General features: G+C 40.6%; 1 protein-coding gene across 2 annotated transcripts; it reads right to left on the minus strand.

Annotated features, from left to right (window-relative positions):
• Positions 1-12: 12 nt before the first annotated feature.
• pdcd6 (programmed cell death 6) lies at positions 13-18,114 on the minus strand. Of its 2 annotated transcripts, none has more exons than XM_082546694.1 (6): positions 17,887-18,114; positions 13,383-13,444; positions 4,448-4,492; positions 3,349-3,519; positions 1,187-1,296; positions 13-965 (listed from the first exon to the last, which is right to left on the minus strand). In XM_082546694.1, exons 1-6 carry the CDS (start codon positions 17,967-17,969, stop codon positions 867-869), a joined length of 570 nt encoding a protein of 189 aa, XP_082402820.1. In that variant the 5' UTR covers positions 17,970-18,114; the 3' UTR covers positions 13-866. The 2 variants fall into 2 exon arrangements, with proteins under 2 accessions (XP_082402820.1, XP_082402821.1); XM_082546695.1 differs by having other exon boundaries at positions 3,361-3,519; positions 17,887-18,111.
• Positions 18,115-18,820: the final 706 nt, after the last annotated feature.

Raw genomic sequence — 18,820 nt, forward strand, 5'->3', positions numbered from 1 at the left:
GCAAACTCCACATCAGATTCTCTTATTTCTGTTTTTAATAAAAGATTTCTCTTTTGTGTTTTTTTCCTGTTTGTTTGTACACATTTTAAGGCATCATGCACAAAAAATAAGCTTTACTAAAGGCATTATGCTTACCCTCTACCAAAAAAAACAAACAAACAAAAAAAACCAACTGTATGTTCTCACATTTGAAGATTTGCTGTTAAAAATAATTTTGTACAAATATGGCATGTAAGCTGGCATGTGAGTGAATCTCAAAGCAGGGCGTCTCCTGCTCTCACAGTTTTGTAAACATGGCTTTGAGCAAAATAGGGCTGAGGAAAAAGTCAAGAGAAAGGGAAAGCATGCTTCAACTGTGGGGTGAAATTTCCCTGAAAAGCATGCAATGCATTTGAAATCGTATTTACAATGCATTATTTCACTCTCGACTGATCTTTTTTTCTTTTCTTTTTTTAATGTAATCAATTAAAGTTAAGACATTTAATGTCAACATTAACAGACAGACAGAAAGACAGATGCGTCCATAATGTTCCCCCACACGGAGTCGCCGACACAGACAATGTTCAGATTGGTCAACAAACAAAAACACTACAAGATTTTTTTTTTTTCATTATATCAAGCATTTGAGTTATACTTCCAGATAAATGATTTGGAAAATAAACAGAAAAAATTGTGTTGTTAACTTTATAAATAAAAGTGAACCCCCCCCCAAAAAAAACCCCAAAAAAAACAAAACAAAAAACAACAGCAAGGCATTAAAAATTTAAAAAAATCTTGCAGCGTCCATCATGGCAGACTTCCGGGAGGTGCCGGTAGCTTTGGCACAGTTGTGTCCAGTTGTGCTCTTCTGTGGTGAGCCGTGTATATTATACTATATTGAAGACCATGGAAAGATACTGTTCATATGAAACCTGGATCCAGCCGTCCTGATCCGTATCATATCGCCTGAAAACATCAGTCAACCTCTGCAAAAGCACAGAAAAAGGATTTACTGCAGATTAGCCAGAAGCATTATCTCATTATTATTAATACCATTTACTTCTTTAGGCTTTTTGTCACACTTAGCAGCCTCTTCTATAGCTGCATGAAATTACTGAGAAGGAAGAAACTGGCTCATAAAAATACATGATTGAAAGTCCACTTCAAGTCTTTTACATGCACACTACAGTCAGTGCGACTCTGTTACCTGCAGTACAATACAGCACTGGATGAAGTCATCGAAGGCCACCTGTCCCTTCCTCTGGCGGTCGAACTTCTCTATCAGTGTGCCGTAGAACTGGTCCGATAGACGATAGCCTGCACACAACAGTAACACAGCCGTCATTTCAAAGCTGTCCTACACATTCACCCACTCAGTTTGTTTTCTGATAAAGGATGATTTATAATGCATTTGATTTCTGGTCTAAACTCTGCTATGGCAGATGCTGGACGTTCACCTCTGGGTCTTTGTTGAGGTGGGAATCACCACGCACCCTGCAACATCATACGATTGGGATTTGTTTTCTTTACTTTTGCAAAATGCTATCACAAAAACATTTACTGCGATTTATTACCTTTTTTAATTGCAAGCTATGTCCTCAAAGTACAGCTTTCTCAGTATCTGTTTTATCCAATAAGATACAGCTCATTTCAGTTATTTCTGTGCTACAAAATGAAACAGTTTAGCACAGCAACATTGTCACTGAATAATAAAGTATTGATATTGGATGTCTCTATATCGATACGATATTGCCACACAAACTATCAGGATGCTATGCTGTGTCGATTTCTTTCCCCACCCCTTAATTTGTATCCTGGACCTTGAGACTGTGAGAAGCTCCTGGAGCCACTGAGGGCATGACAGCCTCTACATACACGAGGCTCCTGGCGAGGTAATGACTTTTAAGTGAACCATGACATATGCAAATTGACTGTGGCAGAGCTCCAGGCTGGGTGGAATGAACGCAGACTGGCTTGGGCAGAAGAACAAGTTGTGGCTGTACTCGAGACATGTTATGATACGGTCAGATTAAGGCATTCACGGGACAGCCGCCATCAGTGTGATACTGTACATCTGCTTTACTGAGACGCTCCTGCCACTGCCAGTGAAAACAATACAGTGAATATGAGCCTCTGTGTCTTCTGATCTTCAGGAGTCTCGTGAAGCAGATTTAGAAAATACGGAAACACAAAGAAACACCAAAAACATGCAAAGTAAAACAGCTATTTCGAAGAAATCTTTCTTTTTCATTGACCACAAACGTAGCCCACAGGCAGATTTCACTCTCATTTCATTCACAGGTTCTTTTTTTATTTATTAATTTGGTCACTTTACTGCTGATTAGTAAATTATTTAAATTGATTTTAATACTGACAAAACACATCTGCTCAATTTGGTGAAAGAAAATTGTTTCATAAAAGTTGGAGAAAAATGAGACTGAAAAAAGCTGCATAATGCTTAAACAGCACCAATGAGCAACTCATCAGGTTAATGAGCAACACGACAGTCTTAACAGTGTAAAGACAGCATAGACACACAGTCTAATAGCCGTATTTCTTATTGTATAAGTACAAAGCAGGTAATACTATCTGCTGTTCAAAAAATCCTTTAATATATGCACACAGCAGACAAGGCTGAAAACCAACAGTGAATGGCAATGATCTTCAGGCCTTCGGGCAGCAATGCATTCAAAACAATGCAACTTAAACTCCACCACTGAATGCAGAGAAAGTCCACAAGATGCTGCTGCTCCCTTCTGTGGCTCTAAACTCGTTTAAAATGGACTCAGCAGATAAAACTGTCTTGCTGTAGTTTGAGTAATGATTATGTTTTGTGTTCTCCCTTCGTCAGATCACGGAGAACTGGAACTATTCGGCATGTTTTCTGCACAGTTGGAGGCAGTGGAAACACCATTAATGCTGGCTTTGGAGTCAGGTGCCGTCGCCCAGATGACGTCTTATCAAGAAAGGCCAAACAACATTTTGTACTTACTCCAACACTATGTCAAGGTGATAAACTGACCTGCCTGCTAACAAACAGCCAAATCTCAAATGTTCAACACTTTATTAGTTGTCTGTAGCACTTCCTGTTGAATTTAGTTTGCAAAGCACCCCAACTTTTTCTGGCTTTTTACAGGCCAATTTAAAGTCGCAAATTAACATTTGTCAAAATATATGAATTGAAAGCATTTGTATATGTGGTGGTTAGTAAAAAAAAGTAGGATTAAAATATACTCATTTGGTGTCTAGCTGCTGTATCTAAAACACACACACAGAAAACTGAAAAGACAAAAACACTGACCGTGTAGAAACAGCCTAGAGACCATCGAGCCCTCCACCAGCACCCTAAATTTTAGTACACAAGCATACTTTGTTGCTCACCGAATCCAGTCAGTGCCTGCTTAAGCTCTTGTTTATCGATGAAGCCGGAGTTGTCCCTGTCGTAGTTCCTGAAGATGTTCTGCCAGTCCGTGATGTACTTCCACACACCGGCAAACTCGTTGAAGTTCACCCCGCCTTTATTTTCTCTGTCGAACATGGCTGAAGTAGAATATAACGCATATTAAATGCACCGGTACTGACAACATATATGCATATGCACGCACACTGGTAGACATTCTGGACATTAAATGTGGTTGGGACAGTTTTAAGGACACGAGAGTGAGTACGGCACCGCATACATCTTTGCAGGGCTATCAGGGAACAGCAGAATTAACAGTGTGGGACAGCAAGACTCACACTTGACTAACTCCTGCCTCATAAGACAGCGAAAGAAAACAGCTTGATCCCCCCCACCAGTACTCCACTCCTCACCCCCATGCGCTTCAATCCAATTACCTCCCAACAAAGGGAGTGTTATCACAGGATATGCTTCTTGCTGTGGGAGTACTAAACAATGGATTTACTGCGCATGGTGCAGTGGAAAGGAGAGGCGATGGAATTATACGGATTTACTTTGGAAGTCGCACAACAAACGGAGAGTGCAAAGTACATGCGAGACCCAGGGACAGACATTTTTTAACATACTTCTGGTCTTGGAGTTTAAAAATAAATAAGCCACAGCCATTCGTGTACAGAAAGTACAAAAGAATCGTTTAGTACAGTGTGATTCAGAGTCAGTGTGTTTAAAAGATCAACTACACTGCAAAGTTTCCAGTTTTTAACCTCAGCTGTATATTATAAAAGAGTCAACAGATCAATATTTGAAGTCTTAGGAAACTCTCAGCTGCCCTTTAGGACCAGCTTTTCAATTTCCTTGCAGATATTCCCCTCTTCCTGGTTTTATTGATGGCTGCAGGTTTCCACTAAAGCAGGAGAACAGCAGAGGCTTGTTTGTGTCTTCAGATTGCTCGCTGTTTAATGAACTAATCTGGTTGTCATGGCATGGAGGCAGATAAACAACCTGAATATTTCCAGAACAAGAGGCAGTGTGTGGAAGTTGGTTGTCTCACCGTCACTGGTCACTTACATATAATGGAGCGGACGGTCACTGGGTTGAAAGGAGTCCACGTGCCTGTGAAACAGAGGAGCGCTGGTTAAAAATACACCAAGACCTGCAGCAACATCCAGCTGCTAAATGCCCCAAAGAAACTGATATAATGATAACAGAGCTGAGGTAGCAGTAATGATATAATAAATCTTTAGGGAGTGCAGTAGAGTTTTGTAAGAGCCACAGCAGCCGTGGGATTTTTTGTTTTTTAACATCAACTGTGTGGAACTGCAGTTAAAATTGGCATCATCACAATAAACAGAAAATAAACACTTCTTGCTATTGGAGCTTAATTAAACATTTTCACAAGATTAGCATTTTAGCGGGGCCTGTATTTATTTCCTAAGATCACGACATACCCAAGAAAGAATCTGATTTTACTGCTTTTTAATGAGTTCATTATCTCGAGACGATAACTGAAATGCAACGCCCGGCTTCATTTGACCAAACATAACAGTACTGTAGACATACTTGACTGTACTATCTATAAAATGTACTTCCTGCCACTGTTATTATGATTATATGTGCACTGTGCATGAAATACATTGGTAGTGTCCATGTAAGGCAGATGACTTTCAATGCGAACAAGCCCACACTGCGGCGCTTTACGTTTCATAAATCAGAAAATTACCATAGTAACCCATCAAGCAGATGATAATGAAAAATGATGATCATTAGTGTAGTCTCATGTGCGTTATTATGAGAGATGTGAATGAGTGAAGAGGGAAGGATTTTGCAGACACACTTTTTTTCACAGCAGCTGTTGAGTTGCCGTGGCAGGGACCTGAAACCTGCAGAAAGCAGCAATCCCTGATATCACCTATCACAAATGTTACTAATCTACTGTGATTGTCCTTTAATGGCACGTCAAACCGTCTGCCATTAACATGATTTATTGTGCCTGCTGACTCACTATCACACCGTCATCCTCAAAGGACACTTGATTAGAACAGAGCCATTAATACTGTGATTAATTCCACTCCAGCAATGACAAATCAAAAGTTTATGCTGTGAAGACAGCCTATGTCTATGAGGCCACCCCCGATTTCTTTATGTTTTGCGCCCAAGGAGTCACGCTTGCTTGGATTTTTTTTTAAAGTGGTCTCCAGTAACAGTTCTCCAGGCTTTTGAAGGTTTTATTTATTTAACACTGACATGTAAATCATTAAAAAATTGGATCTAAATCAAGGGATGAACCAGTGTTGTGTCTACACAGAACAAACAACTCTGACTGACGAATGTGAAATTTTGGTTTAAATTACAATGATTATCTGGAGGAATGCAGGACAGAGGTACAGCAGTGAGTGTCTACAGCCATCTGGAAAACATGGTGGAGACTTTGTCATGATTTGGGGCTTTATTTAAGTCAGCAGGGTTGTTTTAATAAAGTTGGAATTGTTGGAATTATTAATGCAGAAAAAAACATTAAATTTTGATCTATGGTAAATGGACTGATTCTTATACGGTGCTTTTCTACTCTCCCGGAGTACAATGTGCCACGTTCACCCAATCACACCCATTCTCACAAGCACTGTCTCTAAACTGAGAGCAACTTGGGGTTACTGACATGCAGACTGGAGGAGCCTGGGATCGAACCACCAACCTTCCGATCAGTAGGTGACCTGCGCTACCTCCTAAGCCACAGCTACCCTATCACGCAACACCATCTAGAAAGCATAACAGTGATCCCAAACATACTGCCAATTATTTTGGTAATCGAGTAACTGTATAAATCTTTCGTTGTATTTACGTGCCATAATAAATTAAAAAAAAAATTAAGTAAACATTTTACTAAATGCAAAAATATATAAATACTCTCAAGTACTCTTGGGCAGAGTTTTATCTCCTGGATGAGGTAGATATGTTGTGTCTTCATGTTTATGAGTTTTTGTGCATGTGTGCGTGTCTGTGTGTTTAAGTATGAAGAAGTCAAGCAAACAGTGAATTATGTCTGTAATGCTTTAACCTCCTAGGACCTGGCGTCCACATATGTTTAAATAACATTTTGGGTTATTTAGACCAAAATACTCAATTTTGCTCTTCAAGGGCCTGATATCCACTTATAAGGACATTATACTGCTACTGTTCTATCAAAATTTTAAACGAATATCCTCATATGTGGCTCTGGTTTTTCATAAAAACAAAAATAAGGTAATTCTTTGTTTTTACATTCATCGGGCCCCAATATGCCTAAATATCAAAGAGAAATTAAAAATGCATGCCGTGGAAAAGTCTGGGTCTTAGGAGGTTAAAGGAGAATGTGGTGGCTGCAATGAAGAAGAACGAGCACATCAGCATTCTGAAATTTGCCGTGAGCTTTGATGCATTGATGCAGACGAGCTCTTAGAAGCCTGGAGAACTGTTCCTGAAGAAGTGACAGGAAAGCTTGACTAAGACAGTTCAATCTGTGCAGAAGATTAAAGGTGGTCATATCAAATATTGACCTTAAGATTTTGTTACAATACTCTCTCTCTACATATCTGTTATTGCACCCATTGGCGCATTTTCCCAGCAAAGTACAAAGAAATGAGGGGTGGCTCAAGACTTTTGCAGTTTTTTTAAAAAAGCGGGGGTGAGTTTTATGACAATTTATGTCTTTTTTTTCCAGCTACGCATCATTATTTTTCATCTAGAGGACAAACTTCAATTACAAGTGAATCTACCTGTCATATAGGTGGGCGCGAAAAAGAGCAATAGGTCTTTACTTCAGGTGAGTGTTTATACTTTTATAGCCTGCTTCACACTCTCAAGACAGTGAGATTTATCAGGCCATTTAAATAGCTGCTGATTCACCACCTCACTTTATTACAGGCAGGCTGGCAGTTCAGGACCAGGAATAAAGAGAAGCGTGTCTGAGAAGATGTAGAGAAGCGAGGGGAGGCAAGGAAACGCACAAAAGGAGCAGAGATAACAAAAGAGAAGCGACCCGAGGAGATGAGGTGAACAAAACATTTGCAGTTTGGTTCTCATTGCAGTACCTTGAGCTCTCTTGCCTACATTTGCTGACCTAAGGTTGTTTCCTGAAACTCTTTTTGCAGATCCTAAAACAGCCTCTGCAGAATTTCAACAGCTTGCCAAAACTCTGGAGCGTTATTCACACCGTGCTGCTTGTTTTTGATTTTCCTCCACAGCTATGTCAGCACAGCAGTAAGCAGGTTTGCAGCGCGAGCCTCAAGAGCTTAGATAAGAGGATCTCATTTAAATAAAAAGGTTTCAAATCAAACATAACACAGAAATTGCTTTATTGTTGATTTATTCACACCTCGATTTTACTTGGGAAAGCCCATTAAAGCGTCTAAATAAATAATATGAAGCTGAAACAATTTCAGGACCTCAAAACTTTAAGATTTTGGTACACTAAGTACTGTGTGCTTCAGAGGACACTAGTCATTTCCTCCCTCTTGCTCAGTTTGTTTTATTGATGGCTGAGGCCGTCTAGGACTGTGGATAGAGCCGTTTTGGGACAGGCCTGAGGCTCTTACTGACGCTGGGATTTGGGCCAGAATCTATATTCCACTTTCATCCAAAACGAACTAAATAATGAACTAAAGCAACAATCATAAAGTATTATTAGCATATAGATGTGAGGGCAATTTGTAGAAGCGGGTCAGTGTTACAGCATGTCTCTTTGCTGCCATTTCTCACAAGTACTTTTTTCATCAAACCACATCTCTCATCGACTAAAATGAATGGCGTGGTGTCATTTATGACCATGTTAAAGGAATACTTCTTTAATCGGGCTACATTTCTGTTTGTCATCTCTATATATACTTCCTTAATGCAACAGATGCTTTTAAAAAAAACAAAACAAAAAAAACAACAACACACACACACACACACACTTCATTACAAAATGATTGCCTGTTACTTCTTCGTTTCAGTAATAGTAGCGAATTATGTGCTACAGCACATTTAAACACAACAATTTAGATAAACTGGAAACTCCCTAATACTTTGATCACCAACAATTCATAGTCAAAAACATAATTCATGTTTTTATGTTTGTATTACTAGTACTAAAACTATTTTTAATAGATAATTAAAAAAAAAAAATCTGCAGAAACACTCGAATCATTCACTTCATTTATGCACAACTCTCTTAAGGCAACAGCATTTCAATCAGGTTGACTGGACTTTGAGCGGGTCACTGCTTGCTGATTTTGTTTTTCAGTCATTCTGTTTTAGATCCACTGTGAGCTTTAGCTGTTGGACAGATGGCCAACAGCTAAAGCTCACATTTGACTCTAGATTACTTTGGTATACAGAGGAGTTCATGCTCAACTCTGTAAGGTGTCCAGGTCCTGTGGCTATAAAACATGGCCAAATCATCACGCCTCCCAGGAAGACTGTGGCATTGTGTTAACACACACTTACATGCTCCAAACTAGCAAACAGCAACAACTTCTGCTTTTATAGAGCATCTGGCTGTTACCTGTATAGATAATATCAGTCTGCCGATAAACCGGTCAGAATCCAATATGGATATAGGATCATGAAAAATGCCGCTTGACGGTTAATCCAGAGTAAAATGTCAACAATTATTTTATTAAATGTAATAAGTTGACTGTAACAAATACCGAGGGATACTGGAATTTTCAGGAGCAAAAAAATTCAGATATTTTTATAGGCTGTTATTATAAGTTATAACTATAATTAAAAGAGTTTGTCACTAGTCCAAAAACAGTGTTTCTAATTTTCCTTTAAATGCATCTTTGATATTTCTATACTACAGTGTTACGTAGCTGTTGGCGTGAGCAGAAATTGGATGTTCAAACATGGATTCAGCTAAAACGCTGTGAATGCTACTCAAACATTAGAGCCAGCAGTAAAATGCCCAAAGGCAGAGCAGAGAACAAGCTGTGACCTTTCCAGACGCACGGGCTCTTCTACACGCATGCATGCACACGCACACACACCTCACACCAGTAGCTAGCTGTGAGGTCACCAATGTATGCTAGACACACTGCGGCTGCCCAGTGTGAAGCGGCCAGTATGGCTGAGATGTTTGTGAGCGTCTGATGGCAGACTGGGACAATACTCCCTCTGTCCTGTCCACACACTGGACCCCTCTCACTGGTGAACTGCCAGTGGCGAGGTGGACAGAAGTGAGAGAATATAAGAGGTGAGGAGGGAGGCGGGCGAGTGGAAAAACGGAGAGCGCTGACCGCAGTGTATACGCATACATGTAACGGTCGTGATGGAGTTCAGGGAGTCGATTGTCCCCTACACGCCTGACATAAGCAAACACGGATTTGAACTTTTCCAAACACACTTTAAATGTTAAGCTCACAAAGTAGCGACACAGACTTGAAACCTCCCGAAACACACATCCTGTATTACTCAGGTAAAGGTTTGACCTTGAGAGCAGCAAAGGGACAGAGCTGCTTGATTATCGTTGAATTAATATAAATGTAAGTGATTGCAATTTAGCTTTTTCTGGGAGTCGCTCAAACCTTGCAATTTGAAATCATGCAAAGAGTACAGTTATGTAGTATGCTGGGAGCTTATCAACAGGAGTATCCAAGCAAGTCATTGCTCAGAGTAAAGAGAATTATAATTAAAGCGACTGCTACAGTCAGCTCTGTGTGTTTTGTGGTCACATATAAGGAAAACGCATAAGAAGGAATCCAGTCAAAATGGCACCGGTGCCTCACGCCATTAGAAAATGACTGGATCTAACATATTCAGTGCATGACGCAGCTCCTTCACCAGAAGGTGGAAATGCTGAAAAGCTTAACACTGTCTGAGTAATATCCATGCCATCTGACTCAGCTCAGGTTTTACAAAAGTGTACATATGTACAAGTGTAACGGAAAGGGCTGCTGATTGAGTTCCTCAAGCCCGCTCTGCATGTCAGCAGTTTCAGTGGAGCTCTTACACAAATAACTCAAGCAGGAGAGTGGGGGGAGCATGGAGGCAAGTTGGTAGGGTATCTGCTTACTGCTGAGCAAAGAGACAAGGCCAGAAAAAAAAATCCATATTTATAGCAAATGGCCCGGCTAAAAGGCATACGGACAAAACAGACAGGCACGTGCACTTCCAACAGCACAGAGCCATCACTCTCTCAGTCCTGTAACACCCAGGACTGAGAGAGAGAGGAGGGAAGATAGTTTCACTTTCCCTCTCTGTGTGTCTGTCTAAGTAAGGGTGAGAGACAAAGAGACAAAGTCAGAGTAAGAGAGGACAAGGAGACAGAGGGCATGGCAGGAAAACAGCCGGTACCATATCCTCAAGAGAAATGTAAGAGGAGAGGAGATGTTGTATAATCCTATGTTTAAAATGCCTTTTTCTAGCCGACTGATTTCTTTTTTCTACCTGGAAAAAGAAAATACATGTAAAAAAAGCAGGAGATTAAAAGATTTCTGCACAAAGCAAAAGGAAAAAAGAAACATATGAAGTGAAGCCCGGATCATTTTCTATGTGCAGAAGACAGGTAGGCAGAGCGCTGATGGACGATAAGAAAACCAGAGTATGTGATGCAGAAACAGCAGCAGAGGATAAAAGAGTTTAACTGGCCCAGCCTCCCTCCTGAACCTTGATGCTCTCTGCTCTCCTCAGAGACAGGGGTAAAGAAGAATAAGTAGACAAAGCATAGTTGATGGCAGGAAACTGATTCAAAAAAGCAGAATGCAGAGACAGTAGAGCTGCAACAGACAGTCGAACGGCGGGTTGTCTTTAGGAAGCTGCAGGACAGGATGCAGTGCGCCGTGTTCGGCTTGACTGGCTCGGTTTCATTTCCCAATGAATCTAATGAACTAGGAGAGACTGGACCGGGAAACCTGCCGTTCGCCGCACGCATACGCAGCGAGGAGCACACAAACACAACAGCGAGTCCAAAAAAAACAAGAAGAGACTCACTGACCCTTGGCAAAAAACCCAAAAATCTGATGAAATGAGCAACGCACACACGCTTGCCTTGCACAAACACACACTACACACTAATCAGTATGCTGTGCCAGAGTCACTGCGCAGCCCGATAACAGCTTCTTTCAGTGCTGCTGCTGGCTCTCACACTTCTTTTTTGCCTCTTTCTCTCTTTTGAAGTGCCCAGAAAAATGGGTTTCTGGGCAGCGTAATCTGCTGAAAAGTCTTTGAAAAGCTGCTGGAGCAAATCAAACAAAAGCTTGATGGGGGAAGACATTATATTATAATGAATATACAAACATCAACCCTGTGCCACAGTTTCTGGTCTAACGGTGTCTCCTCATCATTACGAGCATAAAAAAAATAAATACATAAACAAATAATAAGTGACTTCATTTTCCAGGATGTGAGCAGAGAAGATGACCCGTATCATTTATTCAGTGCTTCTCCCGAAACCGCTGGGGAGGAATAACAAGCACTCTGTTTCTTTTCTTTTAATTTGTTAAGGAAATGAAGCCTCGTCCCTGTCTGAATGCAGCTCCTCCTGCAGAGCTACAAGACTAAGAGGGACTGTGCCTCCATTACTAGCAGCTGTAAGCCTCATGAAACATCCCTGGGTTTTCAATCAGATTAATACATTCTGCAGGAGAGAAAGCACACCCCTTATATAAAGTCACCCAGCCTCACAAACAACTTTATGAAAGACAAAAGCAAGAGTTTAAAAGTTTAAGCAGTTTATGAGCTGTAGCTAACTAGTTAATTAAGCCACCATTAGCCTATGTGGCACAGGCATGATTGGGGTTGTTATCCATGGCTGACATTTAATTGCTTCCAGCTGACTCACCTTTAAAACTCTGCTAAAGGGTTTCACTTAACAGTCACCTACAATACATTGCAAATTCACATTATCGCGCTAAAAGACTATAAGTGCTGAGTAAATGTCAACATCGTCAGCTGCTGATGAACCACACAGGATTCCTCCAAGTTTACCAGGGGATAGAAACTATGATGTAATTCTGTCATACTACTGTTTAATTGCACTTCATACATGCTTAAATAGTTAACCAGAGGCAGATTTATGCATTATTTTCCCCCCTTTTAAAACTCTGTGCTTCACTTTTAATTATACAAGAGCAAGAGAGAAGAGAAAGCACAATAAAATGGCTTTCAGAGTGACTTAGGTAAATAGAAATGCTTTATTACGCTATGTCAGTATTAGCATGTTTTAATCTCTGTCCACACAAGCATTTTAGCACAGCATCAGCGATCATCTCCATGTATAAAAGCATGTGTTAGCTCGTATAAATGGCAGGTGTTCATTGCCTTTAGAAAGACCTTTAGAAACTATTTGAGGTTTGGTGCCTTTTGGAGTATTTTATTGGAACTATTTGACCCATCATGTGACCTCCTGTGCCAGTTTTGCTTTCTATAGTTTATGGATTTGTTAACTTCACACGCTTTTGTATAAATATGGTCATTATTACTGGCGTCAACAAAACAAAAGCCAGTTTCCATCTTTTATAAGCAGTCTGTGCTTATTCCTATTACGATGATGTGAGAGCATTCATCTTGTTTGAACTTTTGAAGAGTGTGACAAAATCCACACCCACAGTTTCAGTTAGCATCCTGTACGGTGTGGCGCTGGCTGTCATTGCTGGGACACAGAAGAATATCAAAGTATTTTCTCTCGAGCTACGCCGTTAAACTCTTCACCTACTCCTCTGTTCTGGGACAAAAATAAAACTCCATTCATTTTTATCCGGTTCACCTGCTATCGATGGGATAAAAATAAAATCCCCATCCATTTTTCTGCTTTAACATGCCGTTGCTTAAATCAAAGAGTGAGCCAGTGACCAGTGGTGTGTAACGAGGAGATGGGAGACAAAGAGAGAGACACACAGGGGAGCAAAGAAGAACAGAGGGAATTAAGAAGAAAGGGAAAAATGATATATTGACATAGAAAAGGAGGTGAGATATATATAGATATTTATAGAACGGGAAAGAAAGACAATAACAGTAGTGGCAGAAATTCCAAGACACTGATCCATACCGTTCGATAAGGCTTGCTGAAGCTCCGTGTCTGATATCACTCCACTCCGGTCCTTGTCGACCCTGGGGAGGAAAACACAGATTAGATACCGCCTGCTTTAACCACTTCACACCAGGACACAATCCCAACACACAAAAGCAGCATGCACCAGCGCTCGAAAACTGAAACCTCATCCCGCTGATCATGTGTTAGTGTTTCAACAGTGCACAGAGAATGAATGGAAGTCTGTGATCAGGGTGCACAAGACAGTTTGTACACTCAGAGATCAGAGAAACCAGCCAGACAAGGTCTAAAGGTTTGTGTGTGTTAGTGTGTGTTGGTCCTGAGAATGCAAACTAAAACAGGTTGTTGCTTCGTAACTTTTAGTGCCCACAGCATAGTGCCTGCTTGGAAGATTCTTTTAAGTGATAGTGAAACCAAAAGTTAAAATTTCTCATATTTGACATATGTGCACAGCAATGCTATTTTGACTACCTGGCAATACATAAAAGAATGTATCAGGCTGCCTCCTGCCAACAACACTGACAGTTTAATTAAATTATATCAGAGAGAGAGAAAAGTCTTCACAAAACAAAGCAGAATTACTCAAGAAAATTAAATTAGTCTCTTTTTGTCCCAGATCCTGAAGTTACAGCTCATACAGTTAGTAAATCAACTGACTGGAAACTAGCAAGCAAAAAGCACTGCTCTTTGTTTGAGCCAGTTTTCTCAGGTCACTTTGGATCTTGGAGAACTTAAGTTTTCATTACTTGAATATGTTTTACAGGTGAAGTGACAACAAATCAAAGGGCTTTAAACTTAGGATTGATGTAATTATTATGGATCATTTCTACTTTAAAACGTTAGCAAATGGGTTAAGAGCTTCATAGACCAGGGTCATTGAATTTACTGTCACAGTTCACCAACTATTCAGGTGTTTTAGCCCTAATGGAGCCACCAAAGCTAGTAAAGCATCCAAAGGTAGTGCTGCTTCTTTAAGTACATTTCTACTCTGTGTAGGTATTTAAAGAAAGAACTGAAGGAAAGTGCTACTGATGTGGTGACTCACTGGCAGACTTTAAACAAAGAAAGGGAATGGGATGCGATGTAATTATTAATGTACACTTACAGTACCTTTAAGGAGAGCAATCTTTGTCATTTCTATGTCTTTATGCCAGAGTAGCTTTCCTGATACACAGATCATAATTTATCTCATAATTATGCTCCCTTCCTCTGGCCCTTTTAGAAGACTTTGTTCTGATTGGCTGCCCCTCATAAACAGAAGGTTTAAACACCAGGTGGGTGGGGCTTCTGTGCTCAAGAAGCCCTCACATGTACACACTTCAGCCTTCAATTGCCCTTCACTCCTTGGGAATTAGGTTATGCAGCTTCACTTTCCTCCCACTACTTTGGAGCTGAAACATTGATAAAAGTTCAGCTTTTCAATTCCCAGAAGTTGCAAACATCAGCCAATCAAAGCAGATTTCAAATTCACCAGCGCTACCTCTAGCCAATCACATCACATCTTGAAAATATCCCAAGAGAGTGAGATAATAAGTAGACTTTGGGATCAAAATGGAGAAGTTGATCAATGCAGGGATCCATTACCATTTGAATGATTAGTTCTTGTTGCTATAACAACTCCTGCAGTCTACATGTTAAACAGCTGGTGATAGACCGCTGAAGCTTTTTTGATCTCAGCTTCTGCTGATGCTCTCAGCCAATCACCATTCAATGTATGCGATAACCATAGTTCTTCACTCTACAAAGTTAGAGACCCAAACAAACAGGCATCAAATCATAAGCCTCACCATGTTAGGATCAATTAGGAACTCGGCTCTTAGTGACATCACACAGAGCTGAGAGCAAATCTTTAGCTGAACATTTAGATAGTATAGATAACTATAAAGGACAAAAACACATCATAGTCTGCTTGAATGTTGCCACAAGTCTCTCTTTGAGATGCAGAGACATTATAAGGTTGGACTCTGGCACAAATATGAGGCCTTACACTTTTGAAATCTAGCTTAGTCAAAAATCCAGTGACTCAGTTGTTCCTTAGCAACCTGCCAGGCCCAACCTGTTGACGCAGAGCTCACTCAACAAACACAGTTTGAATACCAGCAGAGAAGAAGAGGGGAGGACCCCCCCAAACAAACAAAACAAAACAACAAAAACAAAAAGTGTGCTGGGTTTCTGCTCCCGGCTGTGACTCGTTTTTGTGCGGCCGCAACTCTATGACTGCAGCCATCGAGGCATGGTGATCAGCTATATGTCGGTGTGCATTTCCCCTGTTAAATGAAGAAAAACAAACACGCGGTCTCGCCTGGTCTTCCTGCTGGGGAAGGAACCGCTCTCAGCATGCTGCCATAAATGAGAGCCTTGTCACTGTGAAGGTGGTGATGGGTTGGGTTGGTGGAGGCAGAGGGGGTACCCAGCCTTTACCAAACACTGAGATATTATCTCAAAGAAGTATGTGTGTGTACAGTATAAGCTCTCTTTTTTCCCCCGCTCCGCCTGTCTTCTTCCTACAAGCTCACACGCCCAGCCTTAGGCGAAGTTACCTCAACAGTAAAAAAGAAAAAAAATTGAAAGCATCATTAAAACTGCTTCTTGCCTGCAGAGGCAGGCAGTTAACCATCTGGTGTTTCCATATTCACACTGTCAAATACAGAACTTCTATGTAAAAGCTGCAGCGGGACAATATTAAAAGAAGGGGGGGAAAAAGGACAAAACACCATGACTGAGTCAGTTATTCTGCTCAGATTTTCCCATGTTTCACTGTTTCCTATTAGGCAATCAGGCTGGAATATAGCTTGCGGAACAAAAGTCCGTCCTACTTTCCACATAACTGGTCCAAAAGTAAGGCACTGGTGCTGTAGCTCCCAAGCTTGAAAATTCCACTGCTACTCTTCCTACTTTAAACCTTTTTAATCTAAGGATAAAGCAAGTCGCAGAAAGAATTACGGTTAGCTCTGCATGTGTAACAACTTTTGTCAGATACATTTGTTTCTGCCAAGTAGTTATTTGATTAAATCAATGTGTAATTTGATTAAACGCTGAGAATTGGTGAGTAGGAGCTACTCAGTCAAGTCTGAGTCTTGAAATGCAGGATTCAAACATTTTTGTCATACCATAGCCATCCATGAGCATGCACACAAAAGGAAGAGAGTGACTCATTCAGCATCTAGCCAGGCAGACGTCAAATAGCCTACTTTTCTTATCTTGTCGTGGCGCATCCACTCAGATGTAGTCATATCATAGCAAACATGTATATAAAAGCAGTCCAACAATGGGATGGTGAGTCATGGGTTAGTAGGTGCGTGTGTGTAAAAGGGATTACAAAGCCTTCTGCGTCAACATGCTCCGTTGACTCTGACCACATGACCGAGGGAATTCCAGCAAAGCTCTGCCAGATATTCACCGAGGGGCAGCAGATGAGGCAGCGCAATGGCTCATGTGACAGATGACTGTATGTTTTTATGATAGTCACAATAACGCCTGGCATGACAATGATGCATGCAGCCACGAGAAGGTGCTGCTCCTCAAAGAGGCAAAATGTGTACATGTGATACCTTAAAGCTTTTCCACCATACATAAATAATTAGTTAAAGGGTGTTTCGAGCCTTGCAATGCCAGCAGCATCCTAATGTGAGAAAAAAAAATCTTCTGCAGTATTACATAACTCTATAGCTTACTATTGCCAGGGGCCAAGGCATATGAACATTTCCCTCTCTGCCTACTACTCTATGACCTTCTTGGCTGCTGACACGCTTTTGACTCAGGCTGTGCTGAAACTGATGCCTATCAGTGGCTGACACTTTAACATCCAAATATGGGAGGGGGGGGAACATCCAAAAATCCAACATAAAACAATGTTTTTTTGGGAAATAAGCTCTCCAATGTGTTTTAAATAGATCCAGTTAGTCATATCCAGCTTTTTTAGAATATTATATCATTTCTATATGACTTCTTCAGACTCAAGTGTTGGTGGAAGATGGTTTTCACTGGAGACATAAATAAAACATTTTGAATGGAGCTGTGATTCCGTTGCTAGGATAAACCGGGGAGGGGAAACCCTTCAAGGACTCCCGGAGGTCCTTGAACCCAGGTTTGAAAACTCTCACTGAGCAAGCTGACTGACTTTGACTTCATTTCGGCACAATGTAACATCATCAATACAACTATGCGGCACTGCAGACGCGTAGTAATGTAAGGTAGTACCAGATGTGACATAAAGCAGCTACAGGCTGTGTACTGTGTAGTACTACTTCCACAACTGAGGCTCAACTGTAACACTGAAAATCAGTCATTTCACTCCGGGAAATCTGTCCCGAAAAAGAGTTATGCATAGATGAGAGCAACGACAAACAAAAACAGCGAGCTCTCAATGAAATATTTAGTGTCACCCCCACCCAGTCTCACCCTCTTCCTCCCGCGCTATTACACGACAGCAGTTTTCACCTCGAAGCAAAGTGAGAGACAGGCACACAGCAGCGAAACAACCCGGCTTTCCTGCACTTACCTCTGGAAGATATTCCACAGGAAACCCTGGTCCGGAGGAGCGTTGATGTGTGGGGGGGCTCTGTATGGACTGTGGTACGCCATTTTTACACGGAGCTCTCTGTCAGGTTTGCACAAGTATAGCTTGTGTTTCCTCCTCCTGCTGTAGTTTCTGCTCTCAGTAGCTTCAATCAGACTTCACCACCCTGACGTTCACGTTACAGCCTGCCTCCCTCGCGCACAGAGGCGTGGCCAATCATTCAACACTACCCATGAAGGGGGTGACGTCACAATTTCCTCTTATTTTCAGCTAAAGTGAAAATAGAAACCTAAAATTTTTAAGTAATTGTAAGTGTTGGTAAAGTCACGTCTAACAACAGTTTATCAAATTAATTTTTTAAAATTATTTTAATACTAAGTGTGAAATTCACGGGCGTTTCCAGGATTTTTTTTTAAATGGGATGAAATAGGGACCAGTCTAGAGAAGTTCCTGGAAAATCAGCAACATTCTCTGAGAAATAAAAGCCAAACAAAAGCATTTGAAAACTGACTCACAGTTCAGTTATATTGATTTTAATGTGTCTTCATATTAGGACTAAGAATAGGAATAATTTTTCAACATTACATGATTATATATTGCATTACTTATTACTTAATAAATTATAGAAATGTTAGCAGCAAAAGCATAATTAAAGTACCATTCTCTGAAAGAGGATAATTTTGCTCTAAAGCTATATTTTTAATCTTTATCAAAATAATGGCATGATAACTCAACAAAACTGAACTTTCTATACTTTCCTATGCTATGCCATCACAGTCTAGGTGCTATATTTTATATATTGTTTAGTAACTATGAAAACTTTATATAAAATGTTTTAATATTTTTTAAATACTAGCAAGTATACAGATAGGGAACATACAAATATACATGCATGTGCTACAGTGCTATTATACAT

This window comes from Aulonocara stuartgranti (assembly GCF_965226115.1).
Source record: "Aulonocara stuartgranti genome assembly, chromosome: 9".
NCBI classification, from domain to species: domain Eukaryota; kingdom Metazoa; phylum Chordata; class Actinopteri; order Cichliformes; family Cichlidae; genus Aulonocara; species Aulonocara stuartgranti.